At 39.8% G+C, this 24831-nt stretch overlaps 1 protein-coding gene across 2 annotated transcripts; it reads right to left on the bottom strand.

Annotated features, from left to right (window-relative positions):
* Positions 1-77: 77 nt before the first annotated feature.
* Positions 78-24831, bottom strand: LOC144643667 (uncharacterized). Of its 2 annotated transcripts, XR_013568949.1 has the most exons (23): positions 24444-24831; positions 21297-21461; positions 19170-19218; positions 17027-17085; positions 16769-16859; positions 13887-13959; positions 13668-13725; positions 12833-12969; positions 12560-12641; positions 11718-11825; positions 9434-10726; positions 8451-8596; positions 7872-7995; positions 7105-7233; positions 6736-6798; positions 6204-6284; positions 5560-5689; positions 4912-5036; positions 3681-3869; positions 2901-3026; positions 2663-2776; positions 1752-2313; positions 78-1699 (listed from the first exon to the last, which is right to left on the bottom strand). XR_013568949.1 is itself a non-coding variant. In XM_078502984.1 (22 exons), exons 1-22 carry the CDS (start codon positions 24588-24590, stop codon positions 2113-2115), a joined length of 3690 nt encoding a protein of 1229 aa, XP_078359110.1. In that variant the 5' UTR covers positions 24591-24831; the 3' UTR covers positions 78-2112. The 2 variants fall into 2 exon arrangements, 1 of the variants encoding a protein (XP_078359110.1); XM_078502984.1 differs by having other exon boundaries at positions 78-2313.

Below are 24831 nucleotides of genomic sequence, written 5' to 3'. Positions count from 1 at the left end.
TCAAATATCTTTTTAAATGCTGATTGAAAGAGTAGGAAATGAAACAAACTGTACTGTAAATGAATAAAACAGTAGACGCAAAGAATTAATAATTTTTTATTCGATTCATTTCGAAAAATTTATCTTTCTTATTAAGACCTCCAATTAGATTCAGGAGATAGTCTATAAGTACAGCAATTTCTTGTCTTTCCAGGAACTAATACTGTAGTACAAAACAAAACAATCATTTCACGGGAACAGACATCCCCCCTATGGTTAATAACTGCGCGAAATCTAGATAGTTACGTTTAGTAGCAAGCAGGCTAACAAAACAGACTTCTCTCGATATCTCTCTCACGGAAGCTAGAGGTCTGTTTTCTCAGACTATTATAAAATAAAACTGAAAGTAAAGTACAAAAAGAAGAAGGATGATTTTTTTGCTACTTTATAGAGAATTTTTGGCCCGCTACCTCACGCTTTAAAATTCTTTAAGCAAGAAAATATACCTACAGCTTTTCTTTGGCCTCTTATTTTGGAGAATTTATACAGTACGTTAGTGGTCCAGTGTGGACTCAATTGAGAAGCCAGTCATGCAATCGGCAAGGCCAGGGCGAAGGCGTAACCGTCACGAAATCAACAATTCTCTTAATGAGAAATAAAATTATCTCCAAATCGAAGAAAACCTCAAAATACTAATAGCTTACCAAGTTAAAAAAAGTACCAAAGTTTTGGTGAAATATACCATAATGGAACAAGCATTCCTGAACCTTTCAAACAATTATATAGCACTAATACCTTATGAAGTGAAATAAAATTCTACATGGCATAGGAAAAAAAGAAATTATGAAATGTGAGAACAAAACGAATAGTTACAGTAAGTACAGTACATATTTGATGAATGGTACGAGAATCACATTTAAACAAAATTATAAATACTGAAAAAACTTATAATTTTAGCGAAAATTCCCTCTGTGTATTATACAATCAATAAATTTATGAAAGTATTGTTTCGATTCTTGGGTTAATTTTGTGTAATTATGTGGAAGGAAATTCAGCCTCCACTGTGGGCCTTTCCATTGACTTGTCACGCAATCTTTCCTTGTTGTTGAAAGAAAGGATTGCGTTACAACCCCAAATAATGTCTGTATATGTTACATGTAAATTGGACTCTAAGGTGACTGGGAACTTATCTGAGCTTATTAAAAACTAGCCCCTTTAATGTACTTTTAGGAACAGATACTTTTAAGAACAGGTGAATTCAGAGCACTTTCCCCAAAAGAAACTTGTTTAACGCGCCCTAACCAATCAGAGCGTCACGTCATTTCTTTGACCAATCAGGTGATACCCACGATCATGACCGGGAACAAGTTCATTCAGCGAATTCTGATTGGCTTATTGACTTATTTTGTAAGGTAATAAGGTGTCCAGTCTTGAAAATAAGCAGTAAAACGTCAAATTTATGATATATTTTTGTATCTTTAAACTACTTTATAGTGGCGCCTTTGTAATTCCCAAAGTATAAATCTTTTCACCCTTTGCGCTTGATTGATTTACTAACTATTCAATTACATGCAGTCGGTAGAACGAGTACCCGAACGGTTCCCGATTCTCAACAGCCAATCAGAAAAATGCCTAAGCAACAGCGAGCACACCGAAAGTTTTCACGTCACCTTGCCGGCAGTTAACGTCTTGTGTTCCCTAGCAACGCCTCTGACGAAAACTGCGGGCTCGTGAGGCTCCACGGAAGGCCCGGGATACCGAACGAGAGGTACTTGCTCCTTAACAACCGACTCGACTCCGACTCGGGAATCGTTTTTCGCTTTAAAAAGCGAAACGCGCCGCTCAGTTCCAACTTGCTATCTTTGTATTATACTTTTGACATCTGTGCTGGTTTTCCGAAGCTCTTAGCTCGTCAAAGAGCTAAAAACTTATCGACTTCTTTGACTTCTCCGCCTCTTCAGCTTAACTGGATTTTTATTGCCTCGCCGAGGTAAAACTAACATAGACATGTCAAAAAGACGGCGAAGAGTGTTAGCCTCGAGTGCGCGATACCGCCTTCTTCCAATTGGCTGCAAAATCCGCAATCAAACTGCAGAATAGAAACTGTACATGAATTACAAAGCTGAGACTGAACTAGACTTCCATTGATCCACTATTGGATGATTTACTAGAGGAGTTGTCCTCTGGAGTTTTCACTCCATCCACTTGAATCTCCCCAGGCTCCTCTTCTGCTTCTTTGATCGTCGTTTCCGGGGAGATTGGGTAGTCAGTCGAATTCCGCGAGTAAAACAACTGCTGTTCGCGGTCCTCGCGCGCGAATTCCTCTTCGAGTGTCTGATGAGAGAAAGAGAATAAGATGTTAATTTGTCAAAAACGAGAAGTTTTCACATTCTCCTAGCAAAGTGCCTTGCATATGAAGTGATTTAGCTTACTTGCCTCACACAGGCACAAAATATCTCAAACGGTTAAACTGTACAGAGACTTTTAGGGCAACTGATGTTGTTAGTCTCATTTCCGCTTACACAGCAAAAACTAGATTATTACATGTGATTTCTCAGTCCTCTGTGATTATTTTTGAAGATAATACATGTGTTAAACGTGCTTTTATTTTGTGAATCGCAGGCACACGAAATAAGGAAGAGTAGCACAGTCCCCACGCGTGGGTGACACGCGCGTATCTTACCTTCTTTCTTGGTACAAGGTCGGCTTTCCACGTCTCTAACTGAGCTTGATGTTTCTCGTCTCGTTCTTTTAACTTCGTTGTCTCGCTTTCCATTAACATATGCCGCTTTTCGTTCTACAAAACAAAACATAGACAAGCTTATTGGACTTTTCACTTGTTGAAATGTTTGCTAACCTTCTAGACTACGAGCAGTCGATAAAACAAAGAGAAATTATCTACATAGTGCTGAGTATCTGACCTGTAATTGTTGTAACTCCTTGAGAGCAGATTCAGAGGAGATGCGGAGCTCCTCGGCTTCCATTTCCTGTCGGAACAGCATCTTCTCGTACTCTGTACGAGCCCTTTTACGTTCTATCAATTCAAACTGAAAAACAAGAACAAAATTATTTCCTTCCTTTTCTACTTTATTCCCATAACTGAACATTAAGGTTACACAAAGTTCTAGCTGTTCACGGTCAAAATGTAGACGTTCATAAAGTCGTTCGCTTCTCGTTTCCGGTTTGGTGGTAGTAGACCCCGCGCTCGAGCTTTTGCACTTCGCGCTCTGTGGCTCGACTTGTAAGCAAGCCTATCAAAATGTTTGCAACAAAGAAAAACAAGCGACGCTAAGAAGGACGTACGTTTCAAAGAACAGCCCCTACACCCTTCCTTTAAGTCTCAAGATCATAGTTGTTGCCAATGGTATTTCTCGCGCTTTTGTCTACCGCTTGGTTCGTCTTTAATTACACTTAAGACATTAACAAGGAAAGCCAAGTATCCTGACTCTATATACGCAAAATGTGTTGTAGAAGGTTGACGAAATCTATATCTGCCTACGAAACATTAGTTAAAAACATGCGATTGCTCCCTGAATTGAATGAAACCACTGTCAGCTATCTCATCGTTGTTGAGTCCTGTGTGCACCAACTGGATTTGTCTCTTTTAGTAATTTAGTTCTAATTGCAGTTGTATAAAGTGTTATCTCAAGCCAGTTACTCCCCCATTGAAAGCAATAACAACAATTTTGTTTGCATGTTACCTCTTTCATTAATTCTCGTTCCATATCCACCGACACTCTCTTCTCTATCCTTAAAGATTTGCGGTACTGCTGTGTTTTGGACTTGATTTCGTCTCGTTGTATCTTGGGAAGCCGTTTTTTCTCGATCTCGTGACGTCTTTTCATTTCCTCCTCCTTTAGTTTGGTTAGACGAGTGTGCTGTTCACATTCCTGACAGAAAATACCATGACACAATTTTACCAATAGTGCAAAGACCGCAGCAAATGTAATCAACTAAACATGAAATGGTTCAAGGCCAACAAGTGGCATTATTTTTTGGAGCGTTTTTCTAGTCAATCACAGCCAATCACAACAGAAGCAAAATATGCAAAGATCTTATCAGAACTCGAAGCAAAAAACTTGCAACCGGCGCCAAGCGCGGGAAAACATGATTCAACCGAGTTAACCCTTAATATGCTGGAAATATCTCCAAAAACAGGTGTTCTTTAACCGTTACTCGAAAATCTTGGAACACGGTCCAAGTGCGCTAAAACTATGCAAGAAATACCAAGCTCTGGACACAACATGTAAGTTTCAGATGCAATGTCGCATGTAAAACATGTACAACATTTTACTTGGCGCATGCGCATAAGCCAAACTTTGGACTTTTTTATGCTGAACCGTTCCGATTTTTTTTCCTTGCTCCTTTCCTTTACGTTTTTCTCTACTTTCTTATTCTCTCTATCTTTTACTCAGAGGTCATCCCTTCTACTGGCCGGGAAGGTGTTGATCTTAATCAATAGAGAACCCTGGAAAGGAGACCATGTTCAAGTACGGGTATATTGGCGCTGTTTTAGCACCAATTTTACCCAAAAACTGACCACGTATTTTTCGATTAGCTCTGTCAGAAAGAGGTCAATAGCTGCACGTCACAAAAATCTGCTGAGGTTAAATTGGTGACGTCATAAGTGGTTGAATGGCCTTTCCTCCAAACCCCGTCTAAAATCCGCACTTAGCATATTAACAAATAAGGGTTAGATTGGTTTTGGTTTTACTCCGGAGCTTCCACCCATATCAATACTGTCTAGAGCTGATGATTACTATTGGCTGTTCGACTGGCCAGCTGGATCATCAAAAAACAACATCTTCCTTTCAATTGTTCGGTTTTTTTATCCGAAAAAACGCACAACTAAAGTACCACTTTTGAAAGTAACTTAATTTTGCACTTTTACAGACCAAGAGTCCCTGATGTTGGCGCGCCGCCAACACTGACCTTTTGATGTCTGTTCAGCATCTGTGATCTTTGTAAAAAGAAAGTCTCCTTTAGTTGTGTTCTCGCCAACTGATGTCTCTCGTGCAGTTGCCGCTGTTCTATCTCCCACAATTCTGCCTCATGACCTGCAAACAAACAATAACATTCCCAGTCATTAGCCACGATCTCAATAAACAGTCATTTTCGTGTGAGGTCAGTGAGTAAAAGTCGGCCAACTGCCTACAGCTGCGGAACTTATTCTGGTTTTCGTAACACGAAGCGACTAAAAGTATTGCAAATCCCTCCTGGATAGGATGCTAGTCCATGGCAAGTTACCACTCAGCATTTTGCCAGGTTAAATAACCGATCATTGGTACCCAATTATACCCCTGGGTGGAGAGACACAACGCAATGACCCCACGTAGTACTCAAATCCGGACCACGTCGACCCGGGGATTAGTGCACTAACGATTAGGCCGCCACGTATCCTAACGATAGAAGGAAGCGTTCACCAATAGGTTAGTAAGGTAGAAGACACGAAAAGGGGTAATAATATATCAAACAGAAACAAGAATGGTTAAGATTGGGGGCGATCAGATGAGACGAATTATGAACAACGACACTGTAGATCTGAAAGAGGACTACTCGCGTTTCAGAAGAAAGCCGTACCTCTCTTGAGTCCGTGTTTGGCCTGAAGGAACTGCATTTCCAAATTGTACATCCGTTCACGGTGCAGCTCAATCAGCTCTTTACAAAATTTCTCAAACTCCACCCGTTGCATGGCTAAAAACTCGTGTTCCTACGAAAAATTTGACATAAATTTAGAACAAGTTAGAATAAGTTAATCAAATGAAAAGCAGCAACTTTTGTCTTTGTACTCAACTGTACAAACGAGAAAAGAGTTATCCTAAACAATGACCTCGATAGACCTTACAGAAAACAGTCACCCAGAAATGGCTTTTGCAGCGCAAGAAGAAAAGGATGTCAATTCAATTTCTCCCATTACAGTAATAAATGGCACGCAATGCATGCAGAAGCGATGCCGTTTCACGAAGGGTCTTAAATATTTTTTATATTTTTTTTACTGTATCATTGATCAATTAATGTTGTTGGACTTTTGGCAACATGGGTACCTTAATAAATATTTCTAATGAAGAACAGACCAGATTTTACACTATTTTCAGACACTTAATAACGATGTCTACTCTGTAGAAATAAAGAACCTAATTAAGAACCGACTTAGCCTAAACTGTCAATAAGTATCCCATAATACAAGAACCTGATTTGGAAAAATCTCTGCACAATGTACTCACAGCTTGCCGTTGTGAAACTTCCATTTCTTCTTTTTTCTTTCTCCAACTTTCCTTCCTCTGATTTCTTGGTAGTTGATCGACCTTCAACAGAGCCATTAAGTGAGTCACAGTCTGGAAACGATGCATTAAATTAGAAGTAAACTAAACCTACAAACGAGGCAGATAACACAGAAATTCTTCCTACAGCCAGCAAATCCTATAAATCATTATAAATGTTCACTCTGAACAGGCGCTGACGACATCGCACAACTGACTTTTCAAATCTTCTAATGCTATTTTTGGTATGGGGTTTAACAATACGCTCATTCCGTCTACTGAATCAGTTAGTAAACACTTTCTGCAGCCGAATGTATAAATAAAAAATGTACTACGCTGGTCACTTCCCGCTGCTCCTCTCGGGGGCCAGTGTCCCCCTGGGGCCTGTGCCGTTCATTCATTTACATCAGCACCTCCTGCGCAGGGCGATTATCACTTTCTGCAGCCGTACGAGTTTAGTCAAGAAAGTTATTAAACTTAGCATTATTTTCCAAACCTCTTTTTTAGAAGACTTCTGCTCTTCTTTCAGGCTGTCTCTGAATCGTCTCAGTTCTTTCTCCTGTGGAAAAGAATAAATGTTTAGTCAATCAGTTACACTGTTATTTCCGCTAATAGCGCCTAGGTACCGTTCGTCACACAACGCTTTTCAGAAGTGTTGAGGGACGCTCAAATAGCGGCTGCGAGGAGACCTGCTATAACCGTAAAAAATGGTTTATTTTGTTGTCGTTGAATTGGTTAATGCTGCTCCACAGGCGTTAACAAATAACGCTGGTTACAGAAATTCTTTCCCGCCTCCAAAACACCAAGAGGATATCAATGCGGGGGAAAAATTATTAAAAAACTGACCCAAGTTTGTTGATGTTACCTGGTCTTGTTTCATCTTGCGTGATGAAGTACGCAGGTCAGCATTCTGCGCCAGTTCAAGTTTTTCTATTTCCTTCTTCTGATTCCTACTAGACGTATCCAAATCTAACTCGTATTTCTTCTCCAAATCCTACAAAAGACAACTCAAGTTACCACTGTTTTGCTTCAAGATTGCACTGCAATATATATGTTACTTCATAAAGAAAAGAAACACAACAAAACTGAAATTATAGTACTATTGCCTAAAAAATGTCTGGAAAGATGATACTGGTAGCCTCTTACGCAGACGTTTGCTCGTCACGCGAAAATTGCGTGACAGCTAAAAGAACGTCTGCGTAGAAGGCTGTTACACTGGCTGCACATTTTAGTGTACAGCCACACTTAAGTGTAAAATGATAAATTCTTAAAATAATAAGTGATGATAGCAGAATTTATCATCGCTCCGTTGATTGCGTCCCTGCACTAAAGTTGGCGGGAACGTTTTGTCAAGCGTTAGTCCTGTCTCCTACAACTTCACTATTTATAAATGTGGGGACAAATAAATTCAACAAAAATGTTCGAAAAGAGTTGGGGACGTATACGTAGCACCATTGTTCATGGCCTAACCTAAATGTGTCTGTATGCGTGTTTCTGGGGATCACTTAGTAAGGATCTCTTTGCGATAAATATTCAGAACACCTGAATGCATCCTGTAAAATTACGATGATAATAGTGTATGGTGATGTATCACCATACACTACTCGTATTGTGAAGTGCAGTAGTTTATACCTGCAACTCCTGTTCAAATCGTTGCTCCTGAGCTTCCCACTGACGACGAATTTTGGCCATAAGCAGCATTCCTTGTTTCTGTTCCTCACGCTGGAGAACCTTCATCTCACGTAAATTGACTTTTCTACAATACAGAATACACGAGTTACCTACAACTAACATTTATACAGACGTCTGTAAAAACAACGAAGAAAACTCCTCAACGCGCGCTCTAAGTCGGTCCCCTAGCCTGCAAGTCGATCGCGAGTACTACACACAGGTTACTCGACACCTAGATTCCTGCAACACAACTGGGATTTTTGTATTGCGACATTAACCGTCGCTTGCTGGCCTGCCACTCCCTGTTGCGTGAGTGGGGACTTTCTCGGGTGCTCCCTCCCCCCTGGCGTCTCCCGGGTGGTGACGTCTCCGTCCATGCATCCTGGGCCGGCCACCCTCGAGCGCGCTGCTCTTCCTCCCCCCCCAGGCGGGGTGCGCTGGGCGGGGGCTTGCATGGCCGTCCACAGGGGAGTTCAGTGCGGAAGAGGATGTCGTACTAACCGTCTCTTGATGTAAGAGCACAGGATAAGTTACTAGTACCTCTGTTGCTGTTCTTTCATCAGAGCATTCCTGTAGTCCTCCTGGCTCACGTCTACTACTCGTGATGTTGTCTCCGTCACTATCTTGCCATCTTTTTCATACTTACGGATCCTTTTCAGTGTCTTGAAATTTTTCTCCTCCGAGCCCTGGCAAGTTATAAACCAGAAAGAGTGTGTAAGAGAAATGGTAGCGTCTGCCATTAAGCAAGCCTGGAGGGTTACACAGACCAGACCTTCAATGATACTGATATCTGTACAAGCAAAAAGCGTCTAGGTGTTTTACTACTCTCCCTGGAAACGGTGCTAGTCTGTTGCGGGCTACCTTGGTATATATTGCCACAGTATGTGTCACACTCAATAACATGAACCTATGCACTGAACAACACATTACACAAACAGGACAAGACCTCTCGCCAATTACATCTAAGCCCCACGACGCTAACCCTAAGACCAGTCAGAGGACATAGTACCAGTTGATAACGAGCTCAGGTATCTGAGACCGGACTGATCCCACAGTTTTCACCTAGATGGTGATAAGCAACTGTTTGCGCCATGAAGGCAACTTTCAGAGCACTCGTAAAGGTTCGCACTGTTCTTTGGTTGGACAATAAAAATCGGAAACGTCAACGAAGATTTGCTAAAACAGCACTTGTTCCCTGAATGGGACAACGGCGCCTTCCCAACATAAGACAAATGTAACTGTCGAAATCCCATAACATTCCCCCGCCTTTATGAAGTCAGCGTTGTTTAATGACTGGTAGATATCAAGGATGTCAAAAACCCACTGAAACTTTAAAAACCTTCGTAGCACCTTGCCTAGAAATAATACCCTGTAACCCACGCTTTCAACGCTTGCTGCAAAACGGGTAGAAGAAAAGATTCACTGAGCTATGACGTTTCTAAGGATGGTAGGGAAAGGTTTATGTCCGTCGCTTATTTTTGACAGTAAAAGAGAAAACTGGAGAACTTTAAAATTCTACTTACATCAGTAGCTTCTGATTTCTCTTCATTACTACTGGATGGTTTTTTCTTCTTGCTAATTGGCTCTATCAACACATCACCATTTGGTATTGCAGCCTTCTCTTTATCATCAAACACCTCATCTTCTTTATCTTCAGTCTTGTTTTCATCCTCATTCACCTCCTTATTCTCCTTGATCTTATCCTCTGTATCTTCGGTCTCTTTCTCTTTGGCTAATTCTTCAGTTTCACCAGATTTCTCTTCTTCTTTCTTTTCCTCCTCCTTTTCTTGAACTGTAGTTGTTTCTTCTTGCTCCTCCTGTTTCTCGCCATCTTCAGTTTTTTCGTTCTCTTGAGTAACCGAAGCTTCTTCGCCTCCGCCTGTGGGCTGTGCTTGTTCATCTTCCTCTAGACTGTCTAAGATGTTATCTAAACGTGCTGAGTATTTATCTCGCACTTCCTGTGTTTCCTTTTCTTGTTCTGCTGCCGGTACATCGTTCTCTGTTACTACTACCTCAGGTACACCTTCCCCTGGTTGTGGCTCCTTCTTTGCAGTCTCCTCACCCTCACCCTCGCCATCTTTTTCATCCTCCACTTCTTCCACTTGCTCTTTAGCGTCTTCCTTGTTTTCTTCGGCGTCCTTTGGCGTATCTTCCGGCACTTCCTTTTCACTCTCAGCTTCCTCTTTAGGCTTTTCAGTTTCCTCACGTTTTTCTTCAGCTTCGTCCTTCTTTTCTTCCACTTCTTCCACTTCTTCTTTCTTCTCTTCCACTTCCTCTTTCTTTTCTTCAGCTTCCTCCTCTTTCTCTTCAGCTTTCTCTATCCTTTCTTGGGCTTCTTCCTTCTTTTCTTCCACTTCATCCTTCTCTTCTTCAGCCACCTCCTTCTTCTTCTCAGCTTCCCCTTTCTCCTCTTCTACACTCTCCTTTTCATCTTCTACATGCTCTTTCTTTTGCTGTACTTCATCCTCCTTTGCTTCTTCTGAATCCCCTTTCTTCTCCTCCGGCTCACCTTCCTTCACAATTTCTTCTGCCTGTTTTTCATCTTCTTTCTTTTCCTCTGCATCTGCAGCTTTTTCTTCTACCTCTTCCTTCTTTTCCTCCATCTCTTCCTTCTTCTCGTCTACAAGCTCCTTGATTTCTTCGTCCTGCTCCTTTGTTTCTACTTCTTTTTCATTCTCAGTAGATTCTTCAAGCTCTTTCTCTCTGCCTTCTCCCTCTTTGTCAAAGTCCTTTGAGCCTGTCTCGCTGCTCAGTTCTTCACTCTCGTCCAAAGACTCAGTAGACTCTGCAGCCTTAAGCCCTTCTTTACCTTTTTTCTAAAAAGATTCAGATAATAAAGAAAATCATAACAGTGCCTATTACCGGTCGAAAGTTCTTTGGCAAAGGTTATTTTCTTCAACTAGGGGCATGTAAATTTGTCATAAATTATATCAAAGACCCTTTTCAGGCTGCCTCTGACAAATGCAGAATGTAGATTTGCAGACTTTCACTCTGGTTAGCCTGAATAGCGCTCTGGTTAGCCTAAAAAACACTCCGGTTTGCCTGAATAGCGCTCCAGTTTGCCTGAATAACACTCCGGTTTGCCTGAATAGCGCTTCAGTTTGCCTGAATAACACTCAGGTTTGCCTGAATAGCGCTCCGGTTTGCCTGAATAACTCTCCGGTTAGCCTGAATAGTGCTCCAGTTAGCCTGAAAACTCTCTGGTTAGCCTGTTTATGGTTAGCTCTCAATAATGGTAATGATAACATGATATATACTTTTAGTCTGCAGTCTGCAAATGCCAAACACCATTTTTGTATGATTTCAGAGGAGCCTGCTGGCTCAATAGTGATGATGCTAATTTCAAGTTATGATAAATTAACATTTCTGTAGCATAAGGTGACTAGGAGTATTAATCAACTTGTGTATGCGATGCTCAGGTCTATCGCTGATAACACCAGCATTTTTGTCAGCTTGCCCCGACAATTTGCCATACTCTGGCCATACTCATTTTACATACTACTGGGTGGAGAGAGACACTGTGAGAGTCACGTGTCTTGCCTAAGAACACAACACAAGGACAGGCTAGGACTACACCCTGACCTTTTGATCTGGAGTCCAATCTAATAACCATAAGGTCACTGCACATTCCTCCACAGATCCTTTGTAAAGGATGCAGGGCTCCAAGAAAGTAGATTCGACATTGTTTTGTGTTTCCGTATATAATTAAAAATTAGGTTGAATGCTGCCATACAGTATGGAGTCTCTGATTTGTAAAGCTGCACTCTTTTTATTCAACAGCGCATTAAAGCTAAAACAAACACAAACCTCTTTATCTTCAGGGAGATCTTCGAATTCCTCAATCACAACAGCTTTTGCTTCATTGTAAAGTTCTTTTAGAGGCTTATGGTCAACAACGTCAGCAATAAAAGGATGCTGATAAACAAGGAAGAGAACAAAGGGCTTGTAAGTCACATTATTATTCCACTATTGCGCCATTTTACCATATTAGGGCAAAAGAACGCGCAAAATATGCCACGTTATTACACAGTAGAACAGGGCAAAAATACGGGCTGACAAACTTACGGAGTTCTGGCCCAAACAAAGTGGAATAATTAGTGGAATAATAAATCCCTTATTCGATGGTTTAACATATTATACGTGCGGTCATTTTGCTCATTGCTCTTATTTTTCCTCGCCCCTACGGGGCTCGGAAAAATACTATGCAACTCGCAAAATATCCGCGCGTATTATATGTTTAACCTAAACCATCGAATAAGGTGTATATATATGGAAACTGTATATATTGTGGTTTAAATTTAAATGCTTGCCTTAACTTAACAAAAGAAACTATTGTCTTCTTGGGGGGGGGGGGGGGGGGGTTTAGAACGACAAAAATAAGAAAAAGAAGTTTTGGGAAACCGCCCACCCACCCCCCCCCAAACCTAACAATTTGCCCAAAGAAAGAAGTAAGTGTTATTCAGCACAATGAGCATAATGAATTCACGAAAGTAAACTCTCCTTAGCCATTAGGTTTGTACAAGTTTGCTAAATGCCTGGCATCATTTTTGCATACAAATACAGTTCAAACATAACTAGTAGCATGTACCATATGAAAAAATATCACACATAGGTGGTCACCTAAAAATGAACCATATGCATCTACTTACTGTAAGTAAATCAGCTGCAGAAGATCGCATTTCCGCAGACTTCACAACACAAAGAGAAAGAAAATCATGGAAGTCCTTGGACCTGGAAACAATCAATAGCATAAGAAACACTGACAGTAAACAAGACACAGTGAGGACCCCCTGATATGACCAAAATTAGTGCCATTACCAATCTGAAAAAATGTCATCAATTTGGCTTTCACCTTAACATTGTCAATTTACTGGCCGTTTGAATAAAAAAACAGTTCCCTCTCTCTTCACCAACAAACTTACCATCTATTTTTAAACTGGAGCAGAGGAGGGTCAGCTTTAGGTATTTTGAACAGCACTCTCATGGGGTGCATGTCGTGGTAAGGGGGCTGCATCTCCGCCAACTCTATGAGTGTTATGCCAGCAGACCAGATATCAGCCTAACAATGAAGTAAAAAATTCACCATTAGCAAGAGGTGCATCATTATGTTCTTGTTATGAAATGCAAAATGCCAGCTGCCCCGATTCTTCTTTCTTTCTTTCCTACACCTTGGAGAGCCTTCTCGCAGGCAAGCAAAATGCAAAACCCAGTTGTATTGTTACTGTTAACTTTCAAGATCACAAGTAATTTTCATTGCTGCCTGCTCTGGGTATGCATGATTTCTTGATTTCAAATTGCTGGAGCAGGCACACTAGCTGATGCTGTGGAATAAGAGGCAAACTTAAACTTGATATCTGGCACTCCAGATATCAGCTATTTTGATCATTTATCATGATATTGAGAATCACTGGCAAATATCAGGTGTCATAGTACTTTGCACATCTGGCCTGTGCAATTACGCGCCCCAAATCTACCACTTTTAATTTATTCACATTCTTTCGTGAGATTTAATCCAATCAAAAGCCGTGGAATAGCTTGCAGTTGACTTCTGATTGGATGAAATCTGCATGAAGAATGTGAATAAATTAAAAGTGGTTACACATTTGGTGCCTGTGCATTTAAGTGTCCTACCTAGTCCAACCTCCTGTTTGGCTCATATTTTGAGCCTGCGTGCTGGACAAGGCCAGGTTTGGCCAACAACACAAAGAGTTGGTTGCATATGCGAGACACATTGCAAAATTGTAAGCTTAATATTACCTTGTAATCGTATGGATCATCTTTGCAAGTCTCTGTAACAATAACCTCTGGAGCCATCCTATAGAACAATGTACACAACAATTTTTTTGGAAATCTATATAGACATTTTCAACACAAACCAGGGATCTCTGCTAAAACAAGGAAATTCCCTAAAAACATAAAATAATATAAACTTGCAATAATTCTAAGGGCTCTGAGTAAGTGGGTGGTGAAACTCACCAGTAAGGTGTTCCAATGAAAGTTGTTCTTCTTTGTATTGTTTTCTTGTTCTTGGCAGAAACACCAAAGTCAGCTGGAAAATAAAGTAAATTTTAAATATTTTGTCATGGGTACAATAAAGTGTGCTGCTGTTGTTTTTGTCATTGCCTCAAAAATGATACTTTTCAAATAGTTACATGTCATACCCGTGTAAAAAAACCAACCGGGATCTTGGTGGGATCTTGGCGGGATCCCGGTAGCGATCGCGGCGGGAATCTTGGCGGGATTATGGCCGGCAGGATCCCGCCTCCTGGCAGGAATCCCGGTAGCAATCCCGGCGGGATTCTTGGTGGGAATAAAAATCCCGGCAGCCATAATCCCGGCAAGATCCAGGCGGGATTCCGACCGGGATTCCTGGCGGGAAACGAAATTCCCAGCGGCCATAATCCCGTCGGGAATCTTGAAATCTTGCCAAGATTCACGGCGGACATAATCTTGCCGAAAATCTCGCCAAGATTCGCGGCGGGAGCAAACTTCCCGCCGGCCATAATCTTGGCTTGAAGAGAACTTCCCGGCAGCCAACATCTTGACAAGATTCATGGCAAGAATCCCAGCAATACTTTTGGTTACCGACAATTTCTTTTCTCGAAGAGATTCATGGCAGGAATTCTGGCATTTATTTACAGCGTAAATCAAATACTGACAAACTAAGTAAAAACATAGTAAACAGATCTTGGCGTTTCGCATACCGACAAAACAAACACTGGTTCTGTATCAAAACAACATCATTTATTTTCTGAAGCTTACAGCAAAAGATGGCCACATTTTTGGCACCAAACACATATATTTCGCAAACAAGAGAGAGAGAGAGCGTGAGCTTTAGTTCACAAGCAAAAAAGTGAATATTCTTCTGTGAAATGTTTTAAACGAAACAACGAATACATAAAGGCAACTAACCTTTTCCTCTTGCTCAAGTGAAGGAAGATGCAATGATGTGATCTACCAAACGAGCGAACTATCTTTTGATCATCTGCGAACAAATCGCCGAAGGAGACCAGAGGAGACGAAGAAGCATTCCTTCCCGAAGCTTTTTAAATAACAATACAATATTAAGCATTAAGTTTACGTCTCAAGCATCAACAGGTACAACTTCGCATTGAATGGTCCTTATTCAAAATGTCTATCTCCTTCCACTTTTGGAATTTTGTAGTTTTTTAAAAAACACAGTTCAGCTGTAGCTCAGTCAACAAATTATTCCGTCGACCAATCCCACAAGATAGTGCTGTCGAATACACTAACAAGCTGTCGCTTGAATTAACAGCAAATTCCAGCAGTTTCCACAGAGGAGCTTTTCCCTGAAGTAAGGTCGATTCTTAACTCGAGTTAATAACAAAAGCAGCCAAAAAAACACATTTTCCAGCCCTGATTGTGAAGAGAAAACACTCCAACTCTCCTCCAACTCAAAATGATTTTTTTCTCTGCCCGCGGGTGGCGTGTACAATTGCCCACGTGACCTAAGACAGCCAATCGAAATGCTCAGTTCACGACACCTTGCGGGAAAAGGCGGGAATATTCTGGGAACATCTTCGCCGTGGGAAGTGCTGTGCGTGGTCTACGGGAAGGTAAATAAACTCTAAAAATATAAAGCTCAGTCTGATAACCTCTTCGGAGCCACAATAAAAATAGCATCTAGATGATTTTTGTAATGCAAAAAGCGCAATTACAGCGAATTCCTGATTGTATTTGCAACTGGAAGAAAAAGGCCGACAGAAATTTGTCATAGACGTTTGTCATTGGATTGTTCAAAGGTATTAAGGTTCCTCAAAGGTAAGAAAGAGTTAAAAAAGCTTGAAAAACAGACCGCAAATCAATAAAAATTCTTATCTTTTAATTTATCTTCACTTATTAATTATTATCATGGCCTCTTTGTCGTGCCAGTTCATCTAGACTGATAAAACTTTCCTCGTGGGAACCACGTACGCTGCTCACCGTCACGTATTAAATATTTTTCGACATTTTAAAAATCAAACTGGTTTATAAAGTACTACTTTCAGTACTTTAAGTTTATTTCATCAATACACGCCATGACTTGTGTTCCGACCACAGCATAATATTATTTGTGAAAATTTCAAAGCATCGACTTTCTCCCGGTGAGTTCTGAGAAGTGAGTTCTTGCCGAGAACACTACCGAGATTTATTCACGCTGTAAAATAATAATTTGCCAGAAATTTTTTTTTTTCTTGGCGGGATCTTGGCGAGAATATAATTCCCAGTAAGATTCTTGCCGGGATCCGTGGCGGGAAATTTATCCAGGCGGGAACCTGGCGGGAAGTCTGCTATCTTGCCGGGATCCTGGTCTCGGCAAGATTCTTGGCGGGATCCCGACGTGCCGGGATCCTGCCGGGATCCCGGTCTCTTTTTTACACGGGTATAACATTACATTCCAGCATATTATCCTATCATCCAAGGTACATTGTATGGTAAGAAAGTAAAACACCCAGGGGGGGCTCCTATATCATAGGGGCGGGGATGCTTGTCAGAAATTTTGAAAAGAACCCTAAAAGAGATCACTCTGGGTGTGGCTCAACCTTTTCTTGACCCCTAAAAGATACCAAATCTAGGAATAGAAATTATATTTCTATATTTCTTCGTGTACAGCCCTAAACGAGACCTTCATGACTAAAAATCCACAATTTATATCCCTAAGAGAGATGATGAGTATCCCTGACCCTTTTATATAGGATTACCCCCCCCCCCCCCCATGGGGAAAACATAATATTTTATGCTGGTTACAGACTTCGATTTGCAAATTAAGCTGAGTGCTAGTCAGACTCTCATTTATCAGTACAGACTATCTTTTTGTTATGGATACTCAGTAATATTCAAATATTTTGATACTCTACCAAGTTTAATGTTCCCATCATTTGTTAGCAGCAAGTTTCCAGCTTTTAAATCTCTGTGGATCACCTTGTGCGTATGAAGAAAGTGGAGGCACTATAATGGAGAGGAGAAACAAATTAAACAATTGCGTAGTACGCAATCTGCTGGTTGATTCAGTGGGCCTCTTTTGGGCCTGCAATGAGGAACCTCACTTCAACAAGAGAAGGACTTAAACAGGCATATGTCAGAGAAACAAAATAAAAACATACAGACGTGATTACCTCAAACATTTGTTTACAGACTATTTTGATCTGTTCTTCAGTAAGACCTCTCTCAAGTTCTGTTAAAGAAGAAAAGAAATCAGTTTAATGCATGAAGTAGTTTTTACATATTGAGAAAACAAACATAAAGCGGTAGCTAGTGCAATGTTATTTGGGGTCTGATTAACATTGCCACAGATCAAATTAATGGCATACGCTTGTCTATCACCATCATCAGATCCATCTCCCCACATGGGGAATAGGGTGGAAAAGGCATTTTTTTTTTTGCATGCTAAACTTAAGGACGTTCGCGCCAAAATTTTCTACTTGATAGATTTCTTTAATTTTTTTGCTGCGGTCAGATGAGTTACTTGTGTCAGAAATGCAAAAAGAAGTTGGGGTCACTGACTTCGTTTCGTTTGTGACAAAAAAATCAAACTTCCACTTGATAGATATTTTTTATTTTCTCACAAAACGTAGATATCAATTAACAAAAGTACCGGTAGTCCATTAAGGTATCAGCCACCCTTCAGGACCGTCCGCGCCCGGATCGCTCCAGCGCTTTTGTTTTTAATACAAACCCCTACAAACCACACATTTTCTGAAAGCTTAATAGTTCCAGATTATGAATTATTCCTTTAAAAATGACGAAAACTTAAAATAAACGCAAAATTGAGACGTTTTTGCGAAAGTATATGTCTGTGTAAATCAAGCTCCAGGCCCGCCGAAAATAAGCGGAAGAAAACGATAAACATCGTGTTGCCTCTTAACACCTTTCTCTAAAAAACCGTGTCTCAGATTTTTGACAAGTGCGTTTGTTCTTTTGTAATGCGCAGATGAAGTTAGGGGAGACGAATCATCGCCACTTCCTGTGGAAAAATATAAATTATTCGAAAACGAGAAAAGAAAACAAAAATCGCAGACATGGTTTTGGAGAAAAACTATCTGGCAATAAGCTGGCCAAATTTCAGCCAAATCGGTTCAGGGGCTGCCGACTTGGAGTTAAAAACGTACGTTCAACTTGTCGAAATTTTCTTTCCGAGAAAAAAGCGAAATATATTTTTTGCGGAGTCTTACCCATAATGGGATTATAACGCCTGGAACGTCAAGGTTGATGCTTACCAGGAAGGGTCATCCTTCTCTAACAATAGATGCTTGACAGGTTACATTCAACAGGCAAAACATTTACGCGGAACGTGGCGATATATTTTTATCTTCTGACCGGATACAAATCGAGGTTTATACAGTTTATAGAAAATTTTCGCTCCACATACGGAGCCGCATTTATGTTATATAATTTGACATGCTTCGAGTTTGGTTGTGTGCTGATTCATCGAAAGCGCGACAAAGCCGCTAACAAACGGCGATTGCTGCTGAAAGTGAAGGTGAAGCCTCGAAATAACGTTCGGTCAACACAAAAGAAAACAGGCTTGCCGAAATGAGACTTGTCTAGTAGTTCTAGCTGGGTAAGAATAAATTTGATTTAAGGCTTACATATTTTCAGACAACAAATATCGTCGATTGTAAACCCTAAATGTTTCACAAGGCAGGCCGTATCCACCGTCACTGTCGTTTTATTTCAATATTTACCGGTATGCGTGTCTGTTTCCATTGAACAGTAGCGCGTCTTCTATTCAGTGTGACCATTTTCTTGATCTTCAACCGGTTCTTCAACATGAATTTACGATCGGCTTTCATTTGTTGGCGCGGAAACCGACTGCCCGCATTCGGCGCTTTACCGCTTGTTCTTGCAAATATGTTCTTGCGTGAACAATGGATCTGGGATTTCGTGACGCGTTGACAGGACATCTCAACGGGCAATTAAAATAATTAACCTTGCAAAAACTTTATCGCGCAATAACTTCGCGCAGAAATAAGATTTTTTTGTGAACTTTTTTGTAAAAGAACGCCCTTGAAGAGCTTTATCTGAACATCACAAAATCTCAAATTTAGAAAAACTGCACCTTTTAACGGTGGCTGATACCTTAAGAGAGCAAATTGCAAGTGAAGCAAGCGGAACGGCAACTCACCCTATATGTTTCTTAGAAATTTTACTCAGCGCGTGCGCTCAAAGTATGGCGTGGCATGGCGTTGCGACATGAATAACATGCGCAGTAGGGATGCGCATAAAAAATTAGCGCGAACGTCCTTAAGCAAGGCTTACCTAATATTAAGTCGTCTAAAGCTCCACCAGAACAAAACTCCAACATCATCTAAAACACAAAATTGAATCAGCTTTCTTAACTCAATTAGATTTATGAGAAATAAAAAAATTACTATAATTGCAAACATAAGCAACCTATGATTAAATAACTATCATAGTTATGGATAACTAATATTAATAGTTATTGATATCCGGATTATTTTTTCTGGCGGAATTAGATTTGAAACGCTACAGCCAGCAACATTAAAAAAAATTCAACATGGTGGACAACTGTACTGTCAGAGCAGATTTGCATAAAATTTTGTTGTTGGTTTCAGTTTGCAAGCATCGCTGGCAGGCTAGTGTCAAGAATCTCATTGCACTCGACAAAGTGTTACGATGATGCCTGCCCCCAAGGACCCTTGACAGATAAGAAAACTGTTTTTCTACACTAAATGGTACCCCAAGTTTCACACACCTCTCTGCAGTAGTAACATTGCATCCCTTTCTATACGTCTGTTTGAGATATTTTAAAAAGGCCTTAGCTATTAATTAACTTGTGACAGATTTCGTTACCCTTTTAAAATCTCTACCTCTATTATCTCTAGCCTAAGAAAAGGTACCCTTCTGGGGTGGTAACTTCATGGTGATATTCACAAGAGTTAGTATGATCAACTTTAGGTAATATCTTGACTTTAATTAACCATCACCATCACTCTTCAGATTAACGTTTATTCAAATTGTGAGCCGGGAGGCGCGGTGGCCTAATGGTTAGCACGCCGGACTCCGGAGCGAGCGTTCCGGGTTCGAGCCCTGGCCGGGGTGACTGTGTTGTGTTCTTGGGCAAGACACTTTACTCTCATAGTACCTCTCTACACCCAGGTGTATAAATGGGTACCGGCGAAATAATGCTGGGGGGTTCCCTGCGATGGACTAGCATCCCATCCAGGGGGGAGTAGAAATACTCCTAGCTGCTTAATGCTAAGGAAACCGGGATAAGCTCCGGCAGTATGCGCCACTTTGGCTCGAAGCTGACCTTCAAATTGTGAACCGGTCCTGGATTTTGATGTGGCGCCCATCATGGGAACACCCCCACACCTTCCCATGGGAGTGGTATACACAGCCAGTAGTACCATGTACTATGAAATGACCAGGATGGAATACTAGTCCATCACAGGTTATCTCTCCTGTATTTTGCCATGTTGCCCTAACATGTCACCACTACGGTACTTATTTTTAAAAAAATATGCCTGCATGGAGGGGCATACTGTAAGCATTGAGCATTGACTGTTTATAAACTACTTATTAACTATTATTTAATGCAATGGTACCATTAGTTTCTATAGTCAATTTTATGATACTTTTTTAACACTAAGTTTTTCTTGACATCTTCATTTTGCAAATTTGGAAGAGTTATATTTTGCAACACTTACAATAACCTTTTCATAAAGTTGGGGAATTCATTTAGTAAATGAACATTTTCATTAATGGAATGATCCACTCTTTTTTTGAAAACAAACTCTTGCGATTTACCGGTAAGAAAAATCTTTTAAAAAGGGAAAGTTTGATGTTGCAAAAAAATTTGCGTAATGTTATACTCGACATTTTGTTCTTGCAAATATGCAGAATCATATATTATTATAAAGTGTTTATGACACGAAATCTTTATTGGCTTTTTTCTTTCGTTGATATGCTTAAATAAAGGATTGATAGTTAAAATTTGTCCAAAAATTTTTCCCGTCATTTTTTGCCTCCGAAATATCGCACTCTCAGCCATCTTGAAAATTCATCAAACAAGTAGACGTCACAAAGGTGATGTGACGTACCTTTTGTCATACCGGCGTGCGGCCAAAAGCGTTTCGCTTTTTTTTGATTTATGATGTGAGGTGGGAATTTAGGGAGAAAAGAGACGGAAAAAAAATTTTGGACAAATTTTAACTATGAATCCTTTATCTAAGCATATCAACGAAAGAAAAAAGACAATAATTATAAAAAGATTTCGTGTCATATACACTTTAAATACTGTCTATTAAACAACTACATGTAGCAATACCAGTGTAACTCCAGTTAACATCCAGAAAACATTTATAAACGATTTAGACAGAAACTCATTTCAATTGATAAATGACATAAATCTTGACTACTTACCCATAATTTATTGTCATGGTAGTAAGCTTCGTACATTCCCACAACATGTTTGTGTTTACACTCACTCAGAATGTCTATTTCTACCATAAAATCATCCAGCTCACTTTCATCTTTAACATCAATGATTTTAGCAGCTGCCAGAATACCATCTGTCTTGCGTTCAGCCTAAAGACATGTATTTAATGCAAAACAACTCAGGTTAAAGCCTGTACTGTAAACTGTCATGGTGGACCACCTGAACACTGCACATGTTTTAACATTTCTGTTAGGAGTCCAGTAATATTTTAAAAAGGAGTGAAGGCATGCACTCAAACTGGCTTTGGTTCTTAATCACCCATAAAAAACTTACAAATTCAAAGCACTTGCAAGTACCATATAAGTTCTTTTATGCATTGCGTGGGTACGCAAGGCATCACCTTTCTTTGACATGTACACCTTCTTCTCTTATTAGTGATAAGCTCTAGAACTTCAACCCCCCCCCCCCACACACACACACACACACACACTCCCTCCTCCTGAGGATACCAGCTGCCTTACATTTGCATATCGCAACACATATTCATGCATTCATGCAAACTTATATGATTGTACCTAAATGTGACCCTTGTTTTGAGTGATTGGTTTTTACTTCATGGTCAATAATGTGTTGTTCCATAATCAAAATATCCACAAACCCTCCCCTACTTACAGAAGGTTTGGTATGGATTGAAACACCTTTCTTTCACCCCCTGGAAATTTCACTTGAGTTTCAAACTTTAATCCTTTTAAAAAATTGGCTTCTCCAACCTTAATCTCTTGGTCTCTTGGAATTTCAAATGAATGTCCTTGGGGTGCATATGGATATTTCCTGGATCTACACAATGATATCACACAGATGCCACTCAGATCTAAGTGATGCTACTTCATCAGTATTCATAGCATTGTTCGACTCCAGTTGGAGCACTGTGCAAAGAAAATCCTACATGATAGCCCAGGGCTAGTGGATGTTATCCACCACTTATCCAATGAGCAAGTAACATTTTTGGACTTTTTCCTTGGCAGATGAAGTACCTTATTACATGAAATTTCGCGAAACGTATATTTCGCGATTTTGAGGTGCGCATATTTCGCGACACTTCAATTTCGCGATTTTACAAAAATTTTGTATTTTGAATCACTTTAAATTCGCGTTTTCAGTAAGACACAATTGACATTTCCTTGCCAATATTATATAACATGCCCTTAAATTAAATAAAACGACTTCATCAAAGGAACAATAACGTTAAAATTAACAAAAACGCAAGGGAGGGACTAATTCTCGGCAATAGCAACAACAGAGCACTTCTTAGACTTCTTACAATGTCTACAAGTAGGTCATGTTTGTACGTGCATGAGTTATCGTTCTTGAGTCAATTAACGAGAACATCCATTTACACTGAAAATCCTTCCTTCAGTGGTACTAAATTTTTTTTTTTTATTGTTGGTATAATGTGAGTCACTTAATTTTCGTGGCATGTTATGTTCGCAACACTTATTGTTCGCGTCACTTTAATTTCGCGATTTTTTTGGAATCGCGAAATTCGCGAAATTAAAGTGTCGCGAAAATTTCATGTAATAAGGTAAGATCACTAAGAAAAGCCTTTTGGGCTAGCATACAATGGTTCCAATTTGCCGAAAGGCAAGCTGAAAAATCAGGGTTTTTTTTTCACCCTGACCAGAGATGTCAAATGCTGTAATGAAGGCAGAAATTAAGCTGACAAATAACAAGACTTTTAAAACAGAGCATGAATTTTATTCTGGGGTAAAGGACCATACCTTTAAATAAACCATATTTTGAAAAATAAATATGCAAAAGACCATTTCTGAAAACATTTACATATAATTGCCAAGGCAGTAGACGTTTTAGATTTAAAATGCAAACATATGGCAGGGAAAAGGCAAGCAATTTATATTTCACATTTTCCTAATAATAATATTTATGTTTTAGGCCCTCACATTTTTAAAGTTGATTCCGTTTTGCATATACACAATAGAGTACCATCTGATGCTTATTTTGATTCTTTTTCCTTTAGTAAGTTAACCAACATAAATTTATTCTTCCCCATTAACTTCTAATTCAGTTTACCTTTAACAAACAATTATGACAGAATTTCCTTTTTCTAGCTAGGACAAAAAAAAATCATGAAGGACAGGTGCTTCTATTCTCTGACCCGATATGGTTTATTCAAGAAAACGCTGACCGATCATTGACTACAAGCACTGCATACAATGTTTTGATTCCAAGATATATTGAGATTTCATGTTGTGACAAAAATTTGCACCTTGAAGCTAGGCAGTGCAAATTTCAAACTAATTCATTTCCCCATAGGAGGAAATAATACCCAAAAAAACAACAATGCTCCCACAAAATGTTCCTGTTTGTTTCATATTTTATTTTTGTTGTTTAGTCAAGTGTTCTACTCATGCAGCACTTCAGTTTTGCCCTCAAATATCATTTAAGCCATGAATATTTAAATATTACCGTCAGAGGTACATTTTTTTGATGTCACACTTCGTTGAATTCCCAGTTGAATGTAGTAATTATTTGTGTTGTTAGCTTATGTAAATACTCCACAACGTCTGTTGCAATTCAATTCAGGAATGGAAACCATTCTGTACGAAGGTGTGAGTTGCTTTGTAAAACTTGATTTAAACCCTGCAGCCCAACAACTAAAAAATTAAAGATCTGTTTAACTTATAGATTTGACTGCAGTCAGCAACTTAAAACATAACTTGTACATCATGTATATGTTTGAACAACTTTGCATAAAACACGATCAAGATACACAAAATGCCTGGCTTTGTCGTGACATATTTCTAACGCCGTCAGGATATAACAGGTATCAATACTGATACGAGAACCAAAGATATTTTCCACAAAAACTGGCACATGTACACAACTTAGAAACAATTGAGGAAATTTACAAACGTTTTTCGACGCATTATTCCCTATTGCATCGCGATCGGAATTAACAACGGAAATATTTCATCAACAATCTAGTGTGCTGTATCGCAATATTGCTAACTGGAAGCTAAAACCTGTATCAAGCGGATTTCAACATGGAGTTTAGCCGGCACCGAAAGCTCAGCGAGCTTAAAATTAATACTTAATATATATTTTAATCTCACCTTATAAACCTTCCCAAAACTACCATCTCCTAATTCGCCAACAAGATTCCAGATAGTGTAAGGGTCCACTCCACGAATAATATAAGAAAATTCCTTCTTTTTCTTGACTTTCATGAACGGGAATAGTTGTTTGAAGAACGAAGACATCTTGAATCCGTAACATATGCAGCTATCGCGAACTTGTACAGAATTTTACACGGCTTGCATCAAGCTAGACAGACCTTCACAGCTACGCAGCCGAAGAACGTCCCTTTTTTCGTTCTGTACTGCTTTAAACCAAGCATATATATTAAACCAGCTTTCGTTTACAAACAGTCTCTGACTATAACAACATTGCTTTCCCTCGCAAACTCTTTCCTCCTCCCGGCCATTCCACAAAATGACGTCA

The sequence above is a fragment of the Oculina patagonica genome, chromosome 2 (genome assembly GCF_052425735.1).
Source record: "Oculina patagonica isolate OP01 chromosome 2, crgOcupat, whole genome shotgun sequence".
In the NCBI taxonomy this organism is placed as follows: Eukaryota; Metazoa; Cnidaria; class Anthozoa; order Scleractinia; family Oculinidae; genus Oculina; species Oculina patagonica.
This window is presented reverse-complemented; position numbering and strand designations above follow the sequence as displayed.